At 39.4% G+C, this 26,005-nt stretch overlaps 1 protein-coding gene across 2 annotated transcripts in view; it reads right to left on the bottom strand.

The window, feature by feature from the left end:
• The window catches only part of Egfr (epidermal growth factor receptor), a 202,143-nt gene extending 189,082 nt beyond the window's left edge, over nucleotides 1-13,061 (bottom strand). For both annotated transcript variants that reach the window (XM_027949385.2, XM_027949387.2), the window contains exon 1: nucleotides 12,735-13,061. In XM_027949385.2, the coding sequence (XP_027805186.2) occupies nucleotides 12,735-12,822 (88 nt within the window). In that variant the 5' untranslated portion in view covers nucleotides 12,823-13,061. The remainder of the gene's footprint in view (nucleotides 1-12,734) is intronic.
• Between the last annotated feature and the right edge of the window lie 12,944 nt (nucleotides 13,062-26,005).

The following is a 26,005-nucleotide window of genomic DNA, read 5'->3' as shown; positions in this document are numbered from 1 at the left end:
CTTTTATTATTTTTTAAAATTAGTTCTAGTTAGTTATACATGGCAGTAGAATGCATTTTGACACAATGTACACAAATAGAACCAATTTCTCATTCCTCTGGCTGTACATGGTGTAGAGTCACACTGGTCGTGTAATCATAATATGTATATAGGGTAATAATGTCGGTCTCATTCCACTATCCTTCACCCCCCCACACTCACCCCCACACACACTCTCACTCCCCTCTGCCCAATCCAAAGGTTCTCCATTCTTCCCTACCTCCCCTTCATTATGGATCAGCATCAGCTTATCAGAAAAAACATTCAGCCTTTGACAATCCACTGTGTACCAATCAGCAGGCATCTATCACTAAAAAATGACCAGAAGCAACTTCTGTAAATAACAATATTAACAAACAGCACAAGATAGCCTGAACCAGGCAAAGCTGCAATTGCCAGCATTAACAGCTGGGAGGGTAAGCATCACTTATCCGGGGAGCCAGGTATGCCCAACTGTGAACACATCCGGTTACTTATGTCATGGTTCACATTCACCCCAGAATATCAGAACCAATCTAAGATCATGGTCAGGGCTCTCCACTTACAACACAGGTAAAGTCTCAGTGGAAGTGTCTGCAGGTGACATCCTAGTCAGAGAATGGAGGATACCCTTTCTGAAAGAAAATCCATCTTCAGACATACTTATTTTTCCCCTTTCATGCCCGTTTCACCTCTACCCAGCTAGACTAAACTGCTTTCTCAGAGATAGACTTAATGATTTAATTGTTCTCTATCTATGATGATGCTACAAAGTTGGCACGTTTGATGTCTCATTTCCAAAACACTGGGTATTAATTAACTATTATCTGTTACTTTTAAGATTACTCTTAAACGTAACTGGGGCCTTTTTTGTCTTGGCAGAACATCCCACCAGCAGGACATGTGACTACCACAAGATCAGCATTCTCCTTATCGTATTACAGTGTATGTAGAGGTCCTCTTTTAATTAAAAATCAGCCTGGTAAGTACTGTTCAGAAGTGACCAAACCTGTAAAACTTTTTCAAGGCTTCAAGTGTGTATTCAACACACCTGTGCTTACCACCACTGCATGTCACCTGTGGCCATCACCTCATCCTACCTCTTATCTCAGATAATGTAAGGCTGGGAGAAAAAAGAAAATGTGCAACCTCTTCTCAAAATGAGGTCCAAGGAACTCTAATCTTTTCCTTCCACAGAAGGGAAGAAACAGAAAAATATGGACAAAATCGCCTGAAAGGAATGGCAACTATAGCAACCCCCCCACCTGTACCCTATTTTCATTGGCTGCTTTGGCATGGTTCATAAGTCATGACTACTTATTTCCTTGAATATAATTTGAATGTCTTGTTTTTGCAACTGAACAATATTATGAATATTTAGTAGCCAATGCCCAACAAATCTAAAACCTTGCTGTTCTAGCCAAGACCTTAAGAACAATACTATGCCATGGGGAAAGATAGACTCAGATAACCACCCAAGTCTTCTACCTTTCTCATTCAACTGCATCCCCAACCCCCAAACCAGAGATATTACTAGGTTTTCATTTAAACAGGAAATCATCTCCGAAGGCTGAAAGTGAAGGGAAAAACTGAATAACTCTTCTGACTATTTTTGCTATCCCACTGCACCAAATTGCTCAACCCTCTGTTCTGTCTTGGCTGGGTAGACTTGTTGACTAAAGGTGAAATGGCATAGCTTTTGCTCAAGTAACTTTTGCAAGACATAGAAGCCCAATTACTAAAGTCATCCTGAAATTAATAGACTAGCTAGTTGTTTACGGAAAGGATTTATTTATTCAGGAAATGCATAATCTCAAGCTTGAAAAAAATCAATGTGTTCTCCTAGCAATATTGTCTAAACCTACAGTATACAGATAATAATCAAAGATTAATTACTCAGTTAGTATACAGGACTTTTCCTATTTCACTTTATAATCATGAAATGTGAAAGTGCTTTAGGAGAATTTCTGCTGGAGTACTGGAAAGTTTCCATTACGTTAGGAATAATCAATAACCACGTTCCTGCCTTCCTAGTGAAGGAAAATAACCTGTATTTTGAAATTTCTTTCAGGAAAGGTACATCACCATTAATAAAAGATCTACTCACGTCATATTCCACATTCCATTCATTCAAACAACAAAGCTTCTGGGAGTGAATAATCTGATGTTCATAACAATTTCTCCTTAAAAGTCAAGGTTCCCAAGAATCCCTGCAGACAGGATACTTCTGACAAAGTTATGATGTAGAAAATGAATGATCCTCAAGAGCCCACATTATTTGTTAAATTTGACTCTTTTCATAACAGCTGTTTCACCTTTTAATGAGTTTAAATATGTGCTTTCATTTAAATCACAGAAACCTATGAAACTGAATCACCACATTTTGCCATAGGCATTGCTACCAAACTACTAAATCAAGTTGCTTTCTCTCCTCATTTCTTTTTTCTGCAAGTATTTTTAGGTCTGGCAAATTTACAGAAGCTTATGACACAACATTAAAAAGTCATACTTCTGATCCCTAAAGTAAATGTTTTCAGGGTTCACAAATGCTCTGCCCTCTATCTTATGAAATGAACAGTTAAGACACTTAGAAGAAACTAGATTCTAAAAACCAAATGCTTCATAACAAGAGGAAAAGTGGGAAAGGAACAAAAACAGAAGAAATAGACAGAAAATATGCAGAAATGTGCAGAAATTGGGACATGCATGAAGCATAAGTAATAGAAATATAACAGAAATTTGAAGGAATACTTTGTGTTAAAAATACTTTGTGTTCTTATTAACAAATAGGACTAAGTGATAGAAGGCATCAATAGCTTAAGAACCACAGAAGTTTCAATGGAGGTGTGAGGAGAATTTTGGGGAACATTTGGCAGGGTGTTGGGAGCCAGCATTGCATGGCACAAAAAAAAAAACCCCAGCAGCTCAATGTTCACCGGTCCAGTGATCATGGGCAAATTAGGGAATCAATCTGAGCCTGGGTCTCTTGCCTTCAAATGTGGATAATTATCCTGATCCTGTGGGGTTGTTAGGAGGCTCAGAGAGATGGATATTAAGACATTGTGTAAACTGTAAAGTGCTATACGAATGCAAGGTGTTATTATTATTATGACATCAATGTTCTAGCATCTAAATTACAGGGACAACATACTTATTATTGACACGCTTAAATACATATCTTACGTACATTGAGATTTGCTTTTAATTTCACGAATGTTTTCAGCTGCAAGGATTCTTGGAATAATCTTGTTTAGTTATTTTATGGAAACTGAAACTGGGTGGGTAGATTCTAACCTGTTTTCTCTTCCCATTATAACTAACAGCAAATAACAAGAAAAAAATATGTTAAGCCATGAACTAAGAAAAGCCCCTTAGCAACACCACTTTTCCAGGAATGAGATACATGTAAATGCATACTTGTATTAAAAATTATCATGAACAGTGAATGTTTTTGATGTTAACTTTCAAAACTTATACAACATAGTTTTAAATCATTTGTCATTTTTTTCCTTTGCAGTCATTTATCAGTTTTTTATTTGCAGTCATTTGTTTAAATTTTTCTCTGCAAAGACTAACTCATAACAGCTTGCAAAGATGAAAGAAAAAGAGGGAAAAAGAAGGGAGGAATGGAGGAAGAGAGGTTTAAAAAAGCAGAAAGAAGAAAGAAAAACATTAAGGTAGTGCATAATTTGTACTCATAAATATGTTCTATGCATAGTCTATTAAATCAGAATTTTATCAGCAAATGTCAGCAGAGTTAAAGAATCAAAAAGTAACTACACAAATAAGGTTTCTGATTCTCTATTAATTTTACAGCAAAAAATCAAGTCAAGAAAAAATTCTGAAATGCATAATATTTAAAAATTCCTTAAGATCAATAGTCACATTTAAACCCAAAAGGTGTTACAATTATTCTCCAATGACCATGTTTGGATTTTCTGTCATTCATTTGAACTTAATCAAAAGTGTATGAAATTTCCAAGTCTAGAGGTTTTGTTTCCCATGAAAAAGATAATTGTTTAGCTTTCTATTATTGTATTAAAATATACTTAAAGGAATCTGGTTGGAATAATTAGATCTTGAAAGTTATTACTAAAACAAACAAAACAGTTCATCTAATTTATCTTGTTCAGCACAATTCTAAGCATCTACAATGGCCAATAGCATATGAGAAAGAATTAGGAAATGATTATGGAAATAAAGAAAAATTATTATAATTAAACCTCCCTACCTTTTAAGTATTCAATGTTTGCTGATAAATGAACAAAACCAGTTTCTGACATTTAAAAAACCACTTTTGAAAAACTTTCTGAAATTTTAATATAATGATCAGAACTTCTCAGGACATATTCATCTGTCCTTAAGGACAAATACAAATTCAGTGAATGACATGCCTTTTATTCAAGTCACTAAAGTGGTAAAAAAAAAAAAAAAAATTATGAGTATAGTCAAAGAAACTAAAAACATGCACAGTTTTTCACATACAAATGCAATTTTCTTATAACAGAGAAACCATATGCAATGCATCAATTATTTCCCATACTTGGTGCAAATGAAAGGAGCTTCAGTGAAATGGTCATAATGATATCATTTGTAAGGCAATACAACTGCTAAAACAATCATGACGTTACCCACTGTGCACAGGTCGTAGCAGTAAAACGTCAGTATCACATTTCTGCTTTTAAAACAAAATCCTTCATGAATGTTCTTAAAATGCCTGCAAAGTAAACTGCTATATTTTTTCTTACACACAGGCCTAAGTATACAAGGTAACACCAGAAGCCATATTTTAGCCTTTATTGATATCTAATCTACCTATTTGTTTCTAAGTGATTTCCCCAAATAAACAGGTAAATCTGTACAGTTTTCAAAAATGAATCAGGAAACTGATGTGTCTTCTCATTCACAACTAGCAATAGTTCAATTAATTTGAGAGACGTTGTCTGAGTCCAGTGTGATTCAACACAGATTTATTGTGTCTGGAATTAGGCAGACTTGTGTTTCTTTTCTTTCTTTGCTTTCTCCAGCAGGAGTTATATAAAGAATGTAAAGTAGTCATTTTGCTCATTCATAACAATTTTGGGGGGGGAAATCATGCAGTTGGGAAGAAATGTAAAAAGCTATCAATTATGGTCCAGACTCCAGTTCATTTCTTCAACTGGATTGTTACTCTTTTTTAAAAATGACCATTTTAATTTTAAAATGTAAATTGTATTATTTCTTGGGCACTTTACTTGTGACATTGCAAGTTTTCTTATAGTCATTTAAAAAATTCTAGAACCTTAACATCTGCTGTAATAAGACATTAACATTTATAAAAAATAAGTAGATAAATAAATAACAAGAAACAGAGAGCTCCGAGAAGGAGCTTGGGCCTACAAGTATTTCCACATTCTTTTTCTTTTGCCTGCAGGCCAGGCAATAGTCTCCTCCTCTGAGACTCAGCTAAATATTCTCTTTTTTGAGAAACTGTTCCAATCTCAGAGGTAGAATTTGTCTCTTTTGTGACCGCCCAATGAAATACCAAATCACATCTGTTATAAAATACTGCATTACATCACACGTCTCTCTCTCTCTGCTCAGCCACTCCAAACTGCAAGTCCTTTGAGGACAAGTACAGTTCTCTTATTCCTCTGTGTATCCAAAACCTGGCATGAAATGTGCATATAGTTTATCCGTGGTTCTCAAACTTGCATGTGTGGGAATCTCCAGGAATAACTGTATTCACAGACCATGGGTCTTCTCCCCATAGGATATTATCCAGGGTGGGTCTAATAATGTGCATTTTTGGTATGTTCCCAGGGGCTGCTACTGCTACCTTGGGCCCACACTGCAGTATATCTTTAATAGGCTAATTCATGAAATAAAATGCAACCCTGAAACTTATTTACCAATGAAACAAGAACCTGTTCTTGGATCTTAAAGAAGCTCATGAGATGAATATGAAATAGGAGTATGAGAACAAAGACAAAATTTCTTTTGTTACAAGCTACATAAATCACTTCATCAGAATTTCCCAAAGAGGTTTAAGAAATGTGTGTGCTGGACTCCATCCCCTGGAAATACTGATTCATTGGGTCTGGGGTACAGCAAGCCATTTTCTTTTTCAAAAGTTCCTCAGATGATTATAGGAAACAGTTAAGGTTCAAAAACTATTGCTAAAAAAAGGAAAGAAAGAAAGAAAAAGAAAAGCTGGATATGGTTGTGCCTGCCTATAATCCCAATGGCCCTGAAGACTGAGGCAGGAGGAACACTCGTTCAAAGACAGCCACAGCAATTTAATGAGGCCCTAAGTAACTTAGTGAGAACCTACCTCAAAATAAAATATAATAAAAGGGAGAGGTGGAATTGTGTCTCAATGGTTAAGCACCCCTGAGTTCAATTCCTGGAAACCTCCACAACCCCAATAAAACAGAAAAAGAAAGTCATGTGCTACTCTTTTTGGTTCAGTCACTGATTTACAAAACCAAGTAATCTGATGCTAACTTTTTGTTATTGTTGTTGTTGTACTAGTGACTAAATCCTGAGGACCTTTACCACTGAGCTATATCCCAAGCTCTTTTTATTTTTTATTTTGAGATAGGGTCTCACTAAGTGGTAGAGGCTGGTCTCAAACTTGCCCTCCTCCTACCTCAGCTTCCTAAATTGCTGGAATTACAGGTATGTGCCCCAGCACCTGGATGATGCTGACTGAAATAAGAAAAGGAGAGCCTCATCTGCTGAGGATTTACAAATAGTGTGATTTCCAATATGCTTAAATGTATGATGTACTATTTATCAGTCACAGATAACTGCAGCTAATCAGCAGCCTAGTCTAGAAAGAAGTTAGTAATCCAGAATCCCAGTGTAGCTCAATATTGATGCCAATTGCGAATATCTGACAGGTGGAAACAGGAGGTTGTCCTGGGGTCAGATCTTTCCATGATCAAAGACAATAACTGCAGTACAAGTAGAAGTACCTAATACAATGACAATTCAAGGCAATATTGCTCACTTGGGCTCCAGACTTATATATTCTATTGCCTCATGGATGCTTCTAGTTCAGCATTTCAAGTATGACATACCTAAAAGCTGAAGTCACACCCCTTTACTTTAGTCTCCCCAACTTTTCAGCCTCTGAGAATGGATTCATTATCTACCCTGGCTTCCAAGTCAGAAGTCTGTGTCACCCTGACATTCTCTATTTCTTATACTTCCTACATATAGATGCCAATCAGTTCTGCCTTCAGATTAGACCCCAATCACTTGTTCTGCATCTCCCTGCTCTGGCTTTATCTCCTGACTGCCAAAGTCCCTGATCTCCCTGTTTCTACTATGGCCCCTACAGACTATTCCCCATCTTTCTAAAATATTAGCTTCTTCATGTGAGTTCCTAGTTTAAAATTCCCTAGTGATTTCTCTTTCATACAGGATGAGATCCAAAGCCACAGAGAGACAATATGTAGCCTCATCATTTATTCCTTCTCTTCCTGTCATATTTAATTACCAGTGCTCTCAAGAACTTTGCTCCAACTACCACTTCTCTTATATCCTACTCTCCAAGGAAATAACCATATAACCAATGGCTCTTTGAAGGCTCAAATGTGTAATTCCTTTCATTGGGAATATTCCTGGTCTCCAGGTAGAATTATAAGCAATTAATCTTGAAAGACATCTTTTATCCTGTGCAGAACTCTACCATTGCTCCTGTGATATTGTTGCATACTCACTCTTCTGCTGACTTCCAAATACTTATGGGCAAGTATCAACTGTGATTCATTCTTACATCTCAATATGGATAGAACAGTGTGAATTGCTCACCATGGCCAAAAACAAAGAAAAAAAAAAAAACAAAAACAAGTAAAAGCCCATGTAATAATAGTGGCCAATATTCGCCCTTACGATCAAAGGACAAACAATGGTGGTTAACTTACATAATTATTTATACTAAATAGGGCCATATATGCTGGTCCACTGGCAAGAGTGTAATCGTGGTTATATTTAGGGTGATGTACAATTTGTCCCCTAAACTGTAATTCCAATGTCTAGTAAATGTGAAGCTGCCGATATCATCAGAAAGGACACTTGGACTCTGGGTCTGTCTCTGAGAATCCACCAGAATGCTATTACTTAGAGGAAAGAGAGACATTCTATCCTTTGTGAGAGCTTTCACATATTACTTTCTAAAGCAAGCTGCTGAAATTGCTATGAGTAAAATTCATTCTAAGCATATGCAATTCACAGATGGTCAGTCAACAGGGCCAGACATCTGATACTGTACTTCAATGCCTTTCAGTGCCTTCTGAGATTAAAATGATAAATCCAGCACTTGGTTTCTAACGGGTCTTAGTGAACACACCCCCACTACTGGCTGGATTCAATTAGCCTCCCAGCTGGCTTTGCAAACTTCCTAGATGCGGGGGAGGGGGAATATAAAGGAAGCTTAACCAAATGTCCATGAAAAGTGAAAATCACAGTCAAACCAATTATTTAAATAATTCTTAATAATTCTTGAGCTCCATCTAATTGACTGTGCCCACGGACATGAGAATTGACAATCTTGAGACATTGTCCATAGGGTCCAACTGTGGAATTTTCTTAGAAAAGGCAACCTTTTCAAAACAAAATGAAAAGAAGGTGTGAGAAAACACTGTGATGTCCAATGGGGATAGGCTAGGAGAACAAGCCAAGAGCTATACTCTATTCTGTATGTGCCAATTGTTAAAGAATAAACCAGTAATAATTAACTGAGAATTAAAATGTTTCTTACCATAATTTCAAATGTCCATTAATGACAGAAGAAAGTAAAACAGAATGAACTTATTATGAACTTGAGGGCAGAATCTAGCTTTTAAAATTGTTTTACAGGGGAAAATGTGTTCACAGGGAAACAATGTATGGGTAGTGTATATTTTAAAACCTTGAACTTTTCTTATTAGTAAAGCCTAACTATAAGTAAGACCATTCTATAGTACTAAGTCAACATTAAACACACACACACATATACCATATTCACAGCAAGCAACATGGCAAGAGTCAAATTACTCGGTAGGTGGGTCCTTCCTTGGACAGGCTGAATGTCCTGAACATTCTGATCCCATCCCCATTTCAGGACCAGGGACACAAGCCTGAGGCTACCTTCCCTTAATTCCTCATAATCATTAATTACCTTTAATATTAGAGTTATTCACTATTGTCAAAAAAGTTTCAGACACTAGCTGATAGTCCCAAAGCTTACCTCAGAGAAAAAACAAAAGAACATTTTCTTTTTAAACAGCATCTTTCATTTTATTGATACTACCTCTAAAAACATTTCAAAACTTGTTAGTGCTGTCACATGGACCAAGAGTAATTTTGCAGTACAACAGATTTTGAAAAATTATGGATTATGAAATTAAATATGTGAAACCAGAATGACTGTTTAAAGTCTATTGGAGCAGTGTTACCATATTGGAACAATATCTGCTAGTCTGTGCTACATCAGTGTGGATATACTCATAGCTACAGACACTCAGGCTGGTTGTCTCCTTTTGGGGTTTGAAAAGCAAGTTACTAATATTTAATTAGTGGCTTAAAGAATCACACTTCTCTGGACAATAGTAAAAACCATTAAGACTATCCCCCTTTTAATTCACAATGTCTAGCATATTCTGTGCACTCAATACATATTCACTGAATTCAGAAATTAGAACTCAGAATCTTGGAGCTTCAAAGTGTCCACCTTCACGCAGAGCTGGAATGAGAAAATAGACCTCTTGGACTTCCCAAGATTTAATTCCTCTACAGAAAGGAGGGGTAGTGGTTCTTCGCCTTAGATACCATCAAAATTCCTGCTTTTTCTTCCCCCCTGTAATATAGTCCAGACCTCCTGAATCAGAGTGTTCTCAGAAGTAGGGCCAAGGCAAGCTCATTTCTACAAAGCTCACTTCATTGAGAATACCTCCTGTCCTTGGAATGCACCACGGATCTCTTCCAGAGCAGCACCTTTACCTGCCCGTTTTGCAAGAGTGTCTTGCTCAACATCTCTGAAGCAATCTCCATGTTGGTTCACTCTTTGATTTGGCCACTGAGCTGCCCCAATGAAAGGCAGCCAGAACAACGACTGAGAAGCCCTGAGCAGGAGTGTAGACCACTGAACAAGCAGGCGTCTGTTGGAAACTTCAGACAAGGGGCCCATCTTAATGAGCCTGTTCCCTGGTACCTTTCCTCTTCATCATCCGGCATTAGTCATTCACACACACATCTGACCTGGCTCTCCTGAAACCAGGCAGTTTAGAGTTATGGGAATTTGAATCTTGATTCTGCCTCTTACTAGCTGTAGAAAAATCATTTCATAACTTTACTCCTCTGTACCTCAGTTTCCCCATAAATAGGGCACTCACCTCACTTGAAGTGAAGATTAACAAGACACTTACAACCTTGTCTGGTCTTAGGTCTGAAAGCAACTAGTACAGATGACACCATATCTTAGAACAACAATAACAGTAACAACAGCAAAAAACTCACTAAAACAAATAAATCTTCTTGAACAAAATTAATAGATCCTGTATAGAAAGATTTCATCTCATACTTTAATAATTTGTTCCTTAAAAATGTGGTCTTTTGAATGTGGCTTTAGTGGAATGAAATTTGTTTACTTCTCAGGAGCATTCTGTTTTAAGTGAATACAGAACAAACAGGAAAATTCAGTGGCATTTCTATTTTTCTCAGACACAAATCTCCAATCATTAATCCTAGTGTTCAAAGAGTGACACCAAAGAGCTGGGCACATTTCTGGAGCTCTGCAGGGGCTCTAAGAGCTTAATTTAAAATAAAGAGGGTCCCTTTGTCAGAGATAGAGAGACCTTACTTTATTAAGAGAACTCTAGTATCTCAGGAGCACTCCAGACCACTGTCCTAGCCATCACAAGCAGGGAGGAGGGGAGCCCTCCAGGCTAATGTAGGGGGGAGAAAACCATCCACTGGCTCCTTTAGTAAAAAAGACTAATCCTTTACTATTGAAACCACACCCTGTCTTTTCCCCTTTGCCTGTATTTTGCAAGATTGTTAAAACTCCAGATGTTCCAAAGGAGCTCTTTACTTTGGCAGGTAAATCTCCCTGGAGACTACCAATCTTTCTTCTATGCCCAAGATTCTCAAACCTGGCTCCCCAACCTGAAGGGCTTTGAAAAATCCTATAGCCTCCTCTCACCCCCAACCAATTAAATCATAATGTCCAGGGTGGGAAGTCGACAACCCTCACCCCCAAATCTCAGGTGAGTGCTCTACTTAGCAAAGTTAGAAACCACTCTTTTATGCCTTACTCCTCCTCCAACAAACCCTCTCAGCACCAAAGCCCCAACTCCCCATGCCAATGACATCAACAGCAAGCAGGGACCTGATTCTTGGAACCTAAGCCTATTTTGAAATTGTGCAATTAAACCTTCTGAGGCATGTTTCTCGTGTCAAGTGGGTTTATGGTCGGCAGTCACGAAGCCAAACTTGCTCATGTTCCGTCTGGACATTTGGCATACAAGTGAACCATGGACATCAATCCTTTATTATTTTTTTCCAATTAAGTTTAATATTTTAGTTGGCCTAATGTCAAACTCTCCAAAAAGGCAAAAAGAAACATCCAAAAGATTAAATCTTGGGATAATGAGAAGAAAAGTTTGCTGTGAGCCCCATTTTGAAATACGGCTCGGATAGCCAGCGGGATGAGTTCGCGCCTAGGGAGTTTGGCATAAGGACTCAGGTGTTGCACAGCGGCCAGCCATACATCTTGGTCCAGGTCCACTGTAAAGCCTTGAGATGCAGTCGAAGCACTACAGGTCATGGGCAAACCTCTGGAGTACTGGCAAGCAGCCACCTTAAAGACACCCTAGGGGTCTTAGGAATGGGCATCAGAAAAGGAGCTTCAGTCAGGCAGCGAGCCCTGGTCCCCCAGCCGCGCGCACCGGGTTTGTGGCTGGGGTCCTCTCCCATAGGGCGAGGGCGCGGATCGGATCCTCCTCACTGCTCTTCAGAGAAGGAAACTACCAGCACCACGCCTTCCCTCCTGCTCGCTGAGGCGAAGAGGAGTTCTAGCCTCCCAGGTCACTGATGCAACTCCATACCCGGGAAATGGGTTTGCAGAGATCAGCATGAAGGGCCGGGTCGCTAGGTCGGGAGGCGTGCGGCTTAACCCCAAGAATGAGGAGGAGGAAGGAGCTGCAGAGGGTACGCTCGGGAAGTCCCCTACCCTAGAGGTCCTTTCTCAGCTCCCTAAGTCCCTAGGACTCAGCTGATGGGACCCGCCAGCCCTGATGTAAGCGCCCTACAGCGTCACCACGGCCCTCCAGCGGACAGTGCCGGGCACACGTGCTGCAACGACAGGCGTCTACCCCGCACCAAGTTTTCGCCCGCAGACGCCGACCCAGCGCAGGAGGGCAAGAAAGTGATAAAAGTAAGTTGGGAGCTGTCGGGTACGTAGGCGCTCCCAGCGGCGGTTCCCATAACCCGCTCGCAGCCCCGCCGCCCTGAGCCCTGCTTCTCCCTTCCTCCGGTCCTAGCAGACTCGCCCAGCCCAGAAAAGAAACGTCCAGTTCCTCCCACGGTCCCAGCCAGAAGCGCAGCTGATCCTCAAGGAAACAGGAAAGGAGGGGCGGGCGGGCGGCTCGGGACGCGGAGCCGGTGCGCCGGTGCGCGGGCGGGGCTGACTGCGGGTCGAGAAGCGCGCTCTGGAGAGTGGTGCGGGGGGTCGAGGGGCACGCCCTTACCTTTCTTTTCCTCCAACGCACAACTCGCCCATACCAGCGCAGCTAGTAGCACCAGCAGCGCGGGTCCGGCGGTCCTGGAGGGTCGCATTGCTGCCCCCGAGGAGGTGGCTCCAGTTCTCCGCAATTATTCCCGGACTGAGTCAGACGGCCGTGCGAGGTGGTGGCGGCGATGAGGCGGAGACTCCGGCAGACGCCTAGGTGGCTTGTCGTCCGGTCTGGGCGGCGGCAGCCGCCAAGACTTGTTCAGGCCGCCCTGGCCGCGGGCGCGCACACCGTGCAGGAGGCGGAGGCTGCAGCGCTGCGCTGGGAGCTGCCCAGACGTCTAGCTTGCGCCGGCCGGGGTGTGGGGAGGCTGGGCGAGAGGAGGAGGGACCAGGCAGAGGAGGAGGGATCGGGAGGAGCGGAGGAGGAGGAGAATGCCCAGAGGGAGGAAGAACTCGCGCAAGGATCGAAAGCAGGCTGCGACCAGGAGGTGGTAGTGGATGGCTGTGGCCCTATAGGACGGAGCGCTCCTGCAGGAGGCGGGCGGCGAGCAGGAGGGAAGCGCGAGTACTTGGGAGTTAATTTGAGTGGAGGGTCCCCTGCGCTTCCCCTTCGTACCTGGTCCACTCTAATTTACATGGCTAGGTAGAGGGGTCAGCCTTCATGGAACCAGCCAAACGTGTGTAAGGTCCCCGTCTTCCCTTCCCTTCTTTCAGTTTACTAAGCAAACTTGTACCAGCTCGGGACGAACTGGCTGAACCCAGGAGCCAAGTTTGAGTAGTGGTACGGATGGAGAAGATGCCCTTTATTCTGGTCTCCAACCCCCCCTCCGCACCCTAACCCGGGAATCTCAGCGGAAGCTGGCCTAGCAGCGAAGGTGTTCTCATCCTCGCCGGCTGGCAGGAGTGCGAGACGTCTGAAGTGGCTCTCTGAAGTCCGAGGGTCCTTAAGATCTCATCAAGAACCCTCGAAATCGTCTGAAACAAAGCAACCAATTCCTGGGACAGAGAAGAGCCTCAATAAATGTTTGTTGAGTGAATGCATGAGTACGGAGGGAGGAACGCACTAACAGAATTTTGTATATACACTAGTAACTAGCCAGGGATACACATACATAAAGCAAATATGCGAGGTAAGATTACTTCGTGAAAGTCCGGCGCTTGGAATAAAGGCTTGATACAAACAACAGTTAAAATACTTTTACAGAGGGTAGGTGGCCCACTGACCAGAGCCAGCCAAAAGAAATTAAGCTTCTTCTGACTGAAGGAACTTCCGCTAAAATCCTTCAGCAAAGTCCAACCTACTTCCATTGCTCCTTCTTCTCTTACAGGAGAAATGTTCTCGCCTTGGTCGGTTCGGGCTCCAGATCTCTTCATTTTTCACAGGACTCTTTGCTAACCCTCAGGCCTGGTCGGACTCTGATTGCTTAGTCTTAGCAGGAATCACAAGCCTAAAAGTACTTGGCGCTAAGGCCTTTCTTGTTGCTACAGCAGAGTAACTTCGCGACTTGAGATTTGATATCAATCTGATCATAGTTAAAGAATATTATGACAAATGTCTCTATGAATATTGCTTCATAGAGCTAGTAGAGTGAGAACTCTGAAGTCCTTACACATTATGTTCTCTTTGGGAACTCAAGAGAAGAAATTCCTATGCAGTCTTAAAATCAGCTATAGCTTACATTGATTTATGTTTTAATATATGGACATTATGACTTGTGGCAGTGATTATATTTCCTTAACAGAAAATGTGGTTTAAAACAAAATGTGATCCTCATTTTGTAAATACAAAGGACTTCACTGTAAGCATAGCATTTATAAGACTCATTTCGTTTTCTATTTTATAAGATTTTTATTTATATTTACTCTTGTGATCGCCGATTGCCTTTCTATAATATTCCCCTTGTCTTTGTGTTCCTTTGCAAGAGGGAATTGAACACTTGAGTTCAAAGTGTCAGTGGTTATTCCATTTGTTAAAACAAAAGAGCATATTACTCTAATTCACAGTTAAAAATGACAGGTTCCATGGATAGTAAGGAGCCCTGTGCTCTGGTAAAATATCTACCATTCAGGATGCCAGGTAAGAAGCTGAGGAGCATTTTCCTGGGGCTTTAGGAAGTTGTTTAAACTCTCCAAGCCATAGTGTCATCATGCTATAATAAAAGGCTGTTATTGTCATCCCTATGGTGGTGATGTGACAGAATTTCAGCTTGGAAGGCTGAGGATCGTGAGTTCAAAGCCAGCCTCAGGAACTTAGCAAGGCCCTAAGCAACTTAGCGCGAGACCCTGTCTCAAAATAAAACAGGCTGGCTATGTGGCTCATTAGGTTCGTTGAACCCAGTGGGCCCCTGAGTTCAATCCTCTGGACAGAAAATAAATAAATAAACAAGCAAGAAAGAAACAGAACTTTCTGAAAACAATTACCAGAGGAGGAAGTGGACACTTTTTAGGCCCACAGCACAATAATGAGATGGATTCCAACTAATGAAAAGGAATGAATTTTGCTGAACATCCTACTGTGGACACCTATATCAAATTTGAGTTTCTTCTCTGAGCTTTTAACATAAACAGTGACGTTCAGGTTGATTTTGTACTTCTTGCCAGGTATCTGAAATGTATTGATAACTAAAATTACTCATTAAAAAAAAAAAGCGCTATCTTCAAAAGAGAGGAGCCTTGCACAGATAAGGTCCTGCAGAGAGGATACTCAATACACAGTCTCTGTGGAGAGTGATCCCAGGATAGCCCAGGTGCTCTGTACTGCCACATCACCACCATAGGGATGACAGTAACAGCCTTTTATTATAGCATGATGACACTATGGCTTGGAGAGTTTAAACAACTTCCTAAAGCCCCAAAGTATATTTACTATCATGAGAGGCCACCTTTGAGCCCACATAACTCAACCCTTTCTTTCTGAACTTCTTCTAAACTTTAGCCAAATGGTGATTTTTATGACCCAAATTCTATTTCATTATATCTTAGAAATATATTGGGTCAGGTAAAACCAAAATTTCTGCTTGGCCAAAAACATTTTGGATAAAGCCTCCATGCATGCTACACTAGTAAGCATATACCAGACTTCAGTATTTCCCAAAGCAAATCTCATAAGTGTCATCAATTTTTGTAACAGAAACTGCTCCTTTTCTTTACCTGCTACACATGAGAAACAATTTTTCTCTGGTGAGTGTTTATCTTAAAAGGTTTTGAGCATGCTGAATGAGAGTTTAGCCTTTTTTTAGAAGAGTCATGGCACTGAATTCCCTAAAACCACATACTTGTGAAAGGGAACGAGAAACAGTTTATTTGGTCAGGTCAAGATACCAGGGCTTTAAATATTTTAGGTTTTATCTGAGACAAAAGGCATTTGACCACCTGTTGTTCCCCCGCCTTAGAAGTCAAAGCAAAGATTGATGAGGAAAAAAGTCAGAGGAGCAGAATTCAGAATTTAAGTGTGTGTGTGCATGCTTGTATGTCTGTATGTGGTATGTGTGGGAATGAGCTTACCTTAGAGTATAAAGTGTTTCTTCATCTTCAGAAATATTTTTACACAGGAATGGGAAGTGCCTAGGGAGGCTGTGAATGAATGAATGACTGAAATATGTCCCTTCCAATCCTAAACTTCCAGGAGAATATATGCTTCTAAAATAGGTTGCCATTTAAAGGTATATACACTCAACCACTCTTCTAAAGATGTATTTTAAGGAGACATAAGAATGTGGTTACCATATTGGCTTAAGAGAGAGCTAGTATGGTAGGGGTCAAGGGTTGGAAGGAGACTTATTTTTCAATTGTTTGCCCTTTTATATGCTTGAAATTTTGTCCTATGAGTATGTATAGCCTTATTTTCAGTAAGGTATGGGTCACTCCCCTTATGTGATCCCCTGCTGAGGTTCAGGGGCAACCCTGAAAGCTGGCTGTCATGGTGTTCTAGGCCTTTTATTTCTTCCTTTTGAGTCAAATCCTTTGCATTGAATTGTGCACTGAGACCCATCTTTTCTAGACAGTAGAAGAAACAGTTACTTTTTCAGGGACAATATTCTGACACAAAATTGCTGATGTGTTTTCCCCTTTATCATTAGATGTTCCATTATCTCTAGTTTAGAGGGCTGCATGATGCTTAAAAGAAGCAGAATTGGCACACTAGTCTAACAAGCAAAATGCTGAACCAGCTGAAGTTAACAGTAATCCTTTGCTCTGTCACAGAAGGGAGGTCGCAGGACAAATCTCTACTCCCAAAACAGAGATATTGACAGGTAGATATAGGATAACACAGCTCACAGTAGCAGAAACTTGTGGACAGAACCCCCAGAGGGACCCAGTGCAGGAGTAGGAAAACCTGAACTGTAATTGACAAATTGCTGGAGGCTCAATGTAGACAAATCTAAGAGTTAAAAACTCCAGTCATATGAGGATGGCAGACACACTTGTGAGTTTCACCTACAGAAGTCATCCCAATCCTCACAGAGTATATTGAAAAATATTATTAATATGCTAAAGACTTATGGAAAATATAGCATGCTAGATTAGTTGGGCAATATATGTAGGAAGATGGAAAATCTAAGAAAAATCCAAGAAGAAATGTTGGAGATTAAAAAAAAAAAAACTAGAACAAAACCCAAAAACACCTTTGGTGGGCACTTTCGTGGCCTGGACTTGACTGAAGAAGGAATCTATGAATTTGAGGTTATCTTAATATTAACTACCAAAATTGAAAAGCAAAGAGAAAAAAGACTGGGGGAAAAAGCAAAGCAGAATATTCAAGAACAGTGGTATGATTATAAAAGTTACAGCATATGTATAGTGGAATATAAGAAGGAGAAGAAAAAAATACAATTGAGAATTTCCCTAAATTAATACAAGTCACCAAACCACAAATTCAAGAAGCTCAGGAACCACAAAATAGGATAAATGCCAAAAACTCTATAACTAGCCATATCATATTCAATCCTCCGGAAAACAAAGGTAGAAAAAGTCTTGAATGAAGCCACAAGATGGGGTGGGGAGGAAGCTTCCCTGGAGAGGTGCTAGAGAGATGATGCCTATAGAAAAGGTAAGAATTGTATTCAGCTTATCCTCAGAAACCATGCAAACAAAATAGAATGGAAAGAAATATTTAAAGTGTTGAGAAAAAAAAAAACCCTACAAACTATAATAACTCTGTATCCTGCAAAAGTATCCTTCAAAAGTGAAAAGAAATAATTTCTCAAACAAAAATTGAGTTTGTGAACAGTGGGCCTGCTCAGCAAGAAATTTTCTGAAGTTCTTCAGAGAGAAGGAAAATAATGTGTTGGAAACTAAAACTTAAATAAAGAAGGGAAGAACAACAGAGAGTAAATGTAAAACAATTAATTGATCTGATGTATGTTTTTTCAAAAATAATAATAGCAAGTGTATTCAAATAAATACACATATGTGTATACATACATGCTTATATGTAAGTGGCAAGCACTGTGCCACTGAGCTATATCCCTAGCTCAGGAAATTGATTTTTAAAAGTATAGAAGAAGTATAATTGATATACTAAAAAAGGAGAGAAAATAAAAATGCTCAATTAAACTCATAAAAGTCACAAACGTGTGGAAAATAAATAGGAACCATTCAAATGTGGTGACACACATCTGTAATCCCAGCGGCTCAGGAAGCTGAGGCAGGAGGATCCCAAGTTTGAGGCTTGCTTCAGCAATTTAGGGAGGCTCTAAAGCAACTTAATGAGACTATAGGAATGTGGCTTAGTGGTAATGCATCCCTGGGTTCAATTATTGGTATTAAAAAGAAAAATAGGAACAAAAACCAAAAGCAACAGATATTAAACAGTAACAAATTTGGTAGATATTAACTCAACTGTATCAATAATTTCCTTAAACATCAATGATCTAAATACAGCGAAGTGTGCTGAATGTTTAAGCCCATCCCCCAGATTCATATGTTGGAATCCTAACCCTAAATGTGGTAGTAGTAGGAGATAGAGCCTTTGGGTGGTCATTATATCATGATGGTGGAGCCCTCATGAATGACATGAGCACCTTTATAAGAAACCTCAGAGAGCTGTCTTGCCTCTTCCACACTGTGAGGTTATAGTAAGAAGAGCCACGAATGAGAAAACATGTCCCCATTAGACACCAAATCTGCCAATGCCAATGTCTTGATCTTTTTTATTTAACCACTGAGCCATGTCCCCAGCCCTTTGTAAAAATATTTTATTTAGAGACAGGCTCTCACTGAGTGGTTGAGGCTGGCTCTGAACTCACTATCCTCCTGCCTCCACCTCCTGAGCTGCTGGCATTAAAGGCATGCATTACTGTGCCCAGCCAATGTCTTGATCTTGGATTTTCTAGCCACCAGACTGTGAGAAACAAATTTATGTGGTTTGTAAATTACCTACTTCTTGGGTATTTTTTAACAGCTGTAAAATGTCTTAAGACATATACCAGTTAAAAGGTAAGAGATTGTTAGAGGATATTTAAAATCAAAACTCAACTATATGTTGTCTATAAGAAACCCACTTTTGATAAAAGATACACATATACATTAAAAGTAAAGAGATGGAAAAAGAAATACCATGCCAACTGTAATAAAAGGAGAGAGGGGTAGCTATGCTAATTTCAGACACAGCAGACTTCAGAGCAAGGAGAGTGATCAGGGATAAGAATGGCATTACACAAAGGAGGTCAATACTACAAGAAAGCAGCAATCCTTAACATATTTGGCATCACAACAAAGTATCAACACATTCCTTTAACTAATAAGCAATTATAGCAAGATTTCAGGATACAAGTTTAACTGCAGAAGTCAATAATTTTTCTACATACTAGCAAAGAACAAATGAAATTAAAAACACATTGCTATTTACATTAGTATTCCCAAAATGAAATACTTAGGTGTGAATCTAACAAAATATGTGCAAGATATGTACATATAAAACTGATTAAAGATATCAAAGAGGCACTAAATAGATGGAGAAATATTGCAGGTTTATGATTGAAAGATTCAGTTTTGTCAAGATGTCAGTTCTTCCTAACTTGATCTGGGGATGTAGCTCTGTGGTAGAGTGCTCACTCAGCATGTGCTAGGCCCTTCTTTTTGTGTGTGTGTGTGCTGGGGTTTGGGTTGTGACTCAGTGGTAGAGTGCTCGCCTAGCATGCATGAGGCACTGGGTTCAATCCTCAGTACCACATACAAATAAAATAAAGATATTGTGTCCACCTAAAACTAAAAAACAAATATTTTTTAAAAAGTAAAAAAAAAAAAAAAAAAATTCCAGTACCACGAGGAACAAAAAAACAAGAGAGAGGAGGGGGCAGAGGGAGAAAGAGACAGAGACAGAAAAAGGGCACAAAATACAGTCAAAATCAAAACTCTAGCAAGTTATTTTGTGGATATCAGCAAAAATGATACAGAAGTTTATATGAGGATGCAAAAGTCCCAGAATAACTAATGCAATATTGAAGGGGAAGAACAAAAAGAACAAAGTTGAAAGATTGACACTACCTGACTTAAATATTTATATAAATCTGCAACAATCAGCACAGTGTGATATTGGCAAAATAATAGATGATATACAAATGTAACGATAGAATGGAATAGAAATCTCAAAAATAGATCCACATAGACTCAACTAATTTTTAACAAAGGAGCAAAAGCAATACAATGGAACGAACAGTCTTATCAATAATATTGAAACAATTAGATATCTACATGCAAAAAAATAGAAAAAAAGGAACGTAGAAACAGATCTCATACTCTTCACAAATTTTAACCTTCTATAAAAATGTGCAAAAATCCCAAAGAGGATATACACATGGCAAATAACCATGTGAAAAATGTTCAACATTATATATCACTTGAAATTTGCAAATCAGAACAAGATACTACTACATACCTATTAAAATGGCCAAAATCTAAAACACTGGCAACACCAAATGTTGGTGAGAATGTGGAGCAGCAGCAACTCTCATTCATTGTTTGTGGGAATGTAAAATGCCATTGAGGACGACAATTTGGCAGTTACTTATAAAATATGCATATTCTTAACATATGATCCACCAACTGTGTGCCTTAGTATATTTACCCAATTGAATTAAAAACTTATGTCTACACAAACTTGCACATGGATGTTTATAGCAGTTCACTTATAATAGCCAAAACTTGGAAGCAACTCAGATGTCCCACTGTGGATTAGTGAATAAGTAAACTGTGATTCCTGTAAACAATGAAATATTATTACATGCCCAAAAGGCGTGAGGCATCAAACCTTGAAAAGACATGGGGGAAACTTAAATGCATATTACTAATGAAATAAGCCGATCTAAAATGGCTGTGTACTTTATCATTCCATTCTGGAGAGTGAAAAACTTGAAGACAGTAAACATCAATAGTTTCCAGGGTTAAGGGAGAAGGAAGCAATAAATATGTAGAGCACAGAGGATTTTTATGGCCATGAAACTCTTTTGTATCTCATGACAATGGTGGGTACATGCCATTTTACGTGTGTCTAAATCCATAGACTATACAATTCCAAGAATATGTTCTCATATAAACTCTGGACTTTGGGTGATACCAATATGTCAATGTGTATTCATCCCTTGTAGCCAATGTACCACTCTGGTGGAGGTGTCAATAATGAAGGAAGCTATACATGTGTGGCACAGAGAGTTAGATGGGATCTCTGTACTTTCTGTACAATTTTTCTGTGAACCTAAAATAAAGTTTACTAATTATGAACAAAATGGTTATATTTTTGAGTACTATTTTTTAACACTGTTGAGAAGTTGTTAATTCATTTTTTAAAGTTTTAATACATCAATGGACCTTTATTTTATTAATCTATTTACATGCAGTGCTCAGAATCAAACCCAGTGACTCACACAGGCTAGGCAAGCACACTACCACTAAGCCACAACCCCAGCTCTTGTTAATTCCTTTTAACAGAAATCTCATAGAAAGTTTCTGCTTGATGATTTCACCTTAGCAAAGATTTTACAACTGAACAACTTAAATAATTTCGGTACAAAATGTTACTACTTGGGGTTGGGTTGTGGCTCAGTGGTAGAGCACTTGTCTCGCAGGTATGAGGCCCTGGGTTCAAACCTCAGCACCACATAAAATAAATGAATAAAATAAAGCTAAAAAAATGTTATTACTTGTTTCAAGATAGTGGTTGCTATAAATAGTAATCTGGAGACAGCAACTGGAGCAAATGTGATACTGTTGTAAGATAGAGACGACCTACCTCTAATTTTATGGCACATGTAGAATGAACTGAGTGTGAACTGGCTTTGGAGGAAATTGGGGGTAGGAGATGGCTGTTTAGGAGAGACGGTTGGACTAAATGGCACTACTAATTTGACATATCAGCAAGTTTTGTCTAGCTCGATTTTCTATGAGCCATAATAAATGATAGAATGACTCTGTGTAGTCACCTTTCTACTACAATGATAAAATACCCAAGAGAAACAATTTATAATTTTCACTGATGGTTTTAGCCATTTCAGTCCATGGTCATGTATCCCTACTGGTTTAGGCCCATGCAGGCACAGTACATCATAGTGGAAGTGCATGGTGGACATGTTGACCTCATGGTGGTCAGGAAGCAAGTGGGGAGGGGTGGAGGGCAGGATCCAATACCACTTTCAGGGCAGACACCAGTGATATAACTTCCTTCCACTAGGCTCCACCTCCTAAAGATTCCTTGACCCCCAATAGTGCCACAGACTAGAGACCAGGCCTTCAATGCCTGAGCCTTTGGGGGACACTTATCTGAACCATAGCAGAGTGCTTATTAGCTTATAGCTAAAGGGACACTTTGAATCATTTTAGTATTTATTACTTAATTACTGTAATTATGTTTCACCTTATGTAATAAAGGTCATGTGACAGAGACTTCTCAAACTTATATTCTTGAGTTAAGCAGGTACTCAGGGAAGACAGACAGTTGTGTCCCTTTATTATTATATTTGTCACAAGGAATATAGATGCTGCAAATAAAGCTTTCCTCTGTACTATAGAACAAAAGAAATCACTTTTGAGAGGAGGTCTCCAGAAGCCTGATTTGAAGTGATGTTTTTAGATGCTAAAAGATCTGGAGGGTCTTTGAGAGTAAGAATGTTGTAGGTTAAAGAGAGTCAACAAAGCTAAAGACATTCTATTTCTATAAAAAAAAAATGGAAAATTAAAATTTCTTTCCATAGCCCAACATAAAATTCAGCACAAATTCTCAAAATTTTTGCTTTTTTAGAATAAGCCGAAGAAAGCCTTAGTCACTAAAACTTAGATCAGGGAGAGTTCTCACAGGCAGGACCTTACCATTTTACAGAAGACAAGGTAAGCAATTGCTACAAATGAATTGTTTCAGAAAAAGTATTAATATCTAATATTTTCTTAAAGAAATAAAATAAATTGGAGTGTTCAGTGTTGCTGGCCATTAAAATTCAGAGTTGGAATAAATGGAATTTGCTCAAGATTTATTTACTGAGATCCTAAAGTGGCTACAGATGTAGAGATAAGATACCAGGTTCTGTCTTCACAGAGTTACAGTCATCCTGTAAAATGTCACCTATACTGACCAGGTATGTGTGTGTAAGAATAGAAAATTTTCTCTTCTTCCTTAATCATCAATTTCACTTATTTCTCAATGGCACCCAAAGTGGGATGTTTTACTATTTCATTGTAAAAAGTAAATGTCATGTATGACCAGTTAATGGTGATACAAGTATTAGAATTCTCAGTGCTTACATCGAAGGACACCATGATATAAGTAAGTCCAGTGAGTTGTTCTGACAATATGCCATTTAGTTCTATCACCTGAAAAAAAAAAATCATCTGGCAAGTACCCATTTTCTTTCCTTCTTAATAGCCCCCTTGAGATCCATTAATTATAGCCCAAAGGAGAAATGCAGACCATATCCCTGCTCATTGCATGAGATTTTTCTTCTCATAGGAGGACACTTCTAAAGTCTACAGGAGGGTATGTGTAGGTTCTATGCAAATGTTGAACAATTTATATAGAAGGCATTTGGGCATGCTGGTATTTTGGTGGCTTCTAGAAGTTCCAAAACCAATTCCCCACTAATAACAAGGGACCACTGTACACATAGGAGTTGCTTTCCCCATTTTCAGGCATCTGCAGAATGTTCTAGAGTGCATATCCCATGGGCAAGGTGGACTACTGTACCCAGGCAGTTGGGTCAATCAGTGGGGCTCTCAGGGACTGTGGAACCGGAGACACAAATAGAATAGTCATCAACATGAGATGACAAATGGCCACTCTGGACAAGAAGACTGTAGATGGAGTGCAAAGGGCCTCCCTGGCTTCTAGAACCAACCCAAACCAGGACATTGAACCCAGGAGTCCATCTTCCACACTTTGGTCCACTGGCCACTCGAGGCCCTATTATCAGATCAGCAAGTGATGGTGTGTTCAGTCTTGGACTTGTGTGACATGTCACTTCTGGGCAAAGACCCCAAGACCAGGCCACTCCTCAGGTAACTTCTCCCTTTGTCTTATTGCCCAGTAACTTCCTCCTCAACCTGGGCCCAAAGTGGAGATATGACAGGGAGCAGACCTTTTGGCTTCCCATGCAGATGACATCCACATGATGGGCATGCGAGGTAAGAGGGACAATACCTCTTCATTAGGACAATCAGAATTTCAGATTATTACTCAGTTATATCCCAACATAACTTCATTTACACAAGAAGGTATTCAACCCTTTGTTAAATATTTGTGGATTTCATATACACTTTAAGTTACATTTTATGCTTAATACATGAGAATTTGAACATTTTATAATATTTTTATAATGCATACATGATTATACTACTATATAGTTATATTTAAAATACATACATTTTTATATTATGTATATATGTCACACACTCATACTCATTATATGTGTTTGTAGAGGGAATGTGAGAGAAACAGGGAGAGATGGTATAACCAAATGAACAAGGATCTATAAATTCCAGGGCCATTTGCTATTAACTAAATGTGACTTTAAGCATGCATTATTTTTTTAATCTCTCCAGCCAAAAGCCTTAGTTTTCTCCTGTGTAAATTAGCATAAATGCCTGCCACACCAGATTGTTATCACTTAAAATAATACAGAGGAAGCACCTAGCACATAGTAGGCACTTGACTAAACTACTATGGGCAGGTGTGGTTTGGGAGTTTAAGGTTGCCTATATAACATTCTTTCATTTTTCTGGAGATTTTCTAAGCAGTTTCCTTTATGCAGATAGATCAATAAAACCCGGCTGTGAAGTCCAGCCCATTACATTTATCCTTCAATTAATCTTCGTGGTCACATGAACAATGGAAACATAGAATTAGTCATTATTTATTTTTTTAAAAAGAACCCTTCAGCCTCCCAATGGCACAACTTAGCAACAATGATTTTTCCCCTGAGATTTCTAATTATGAACTTTGAGGACCACACTGTTCCTTGCCTTCAAAAGAACTGCTATTTGTTGTAGCAGCTGCAAGAGGGAAAAAAAGGGCAACGAACGTCCAAATGCAGGCTGGCATCCACAGTCCGTGTTCACGCCTTCTGCAGATGGACACACTAATAGGGACCTCACCACGTTTGCAAGGAACTGGCACACATGGCTGGAGGGGGCTTGCACAGCCAGCATCTCAGCACAATGGCTCCGGATTGCTTTCCTTCAGAGATGGCTTTGAATTCTGCTTCCTTTTTGTGGGGGTTGAGGTGGGGACATCTGTTAATTAACACAGATCCCAGGATTTCAGAGCAGGTTTTGGGGGTCAATGTTCCCTGTGTCTCTGGAGGAGTACTTTTGAGATTTCCTTGGAGATGCCCCAGGGAAACCCTAAGGCATCCTGCCTTCCAGCACTTGCCCCTGGATAACTGTGGGTTTTTGATATTTCGAAGAGTTTTTTTATTATTTTAAAATTTGTTCTAATTAGATATACATGACAGTAGAATGCATTGTGACACATCATACATAAATGGAGTATAATTTTTCATTCTTCTGGTTGTGCATGATGTAGAATTATAACAGTTCTGTAATCATACATGCACCTAGGATAATAATGTCCGGTTCATTCTATTATCATTCCTATCCCCATACTCTCTCCCCTCCCTTCACTGCACTCTGTCTAATCTGAGAATTTACCTGATACTCTTGACAGATGAGCTGATCCTGTATTTTAAGCCTCTGTTTCTTGGGAAGTCAAGCTTGGTGAGTCAGTTATTTTAGATCTGACGATAGTTGATTGCTTGACCCTTGATTATAATTTTTCTAGAGAAGATTTGTTTGTAACCAATTTGT

The sequence above is a fragment of the Marmota flaviventris genome, chromosome 1 (genome assembly GCF_047511675.1).
Source record: "Marmota flaviventris isolate mMarFla1 chromosome 1, mMarFla1.hap1, whole genome shotgun sequence".
NCBI classification, from domain to species: Eukaryota; Metazoa; Chordata; class Mammalia; order Rodentia; family Sciuridae; genus Marmota; species Marmota flaviventris.
This window is presented reverse-complemented; position numbering and strand designations above follow the sequence as displayed.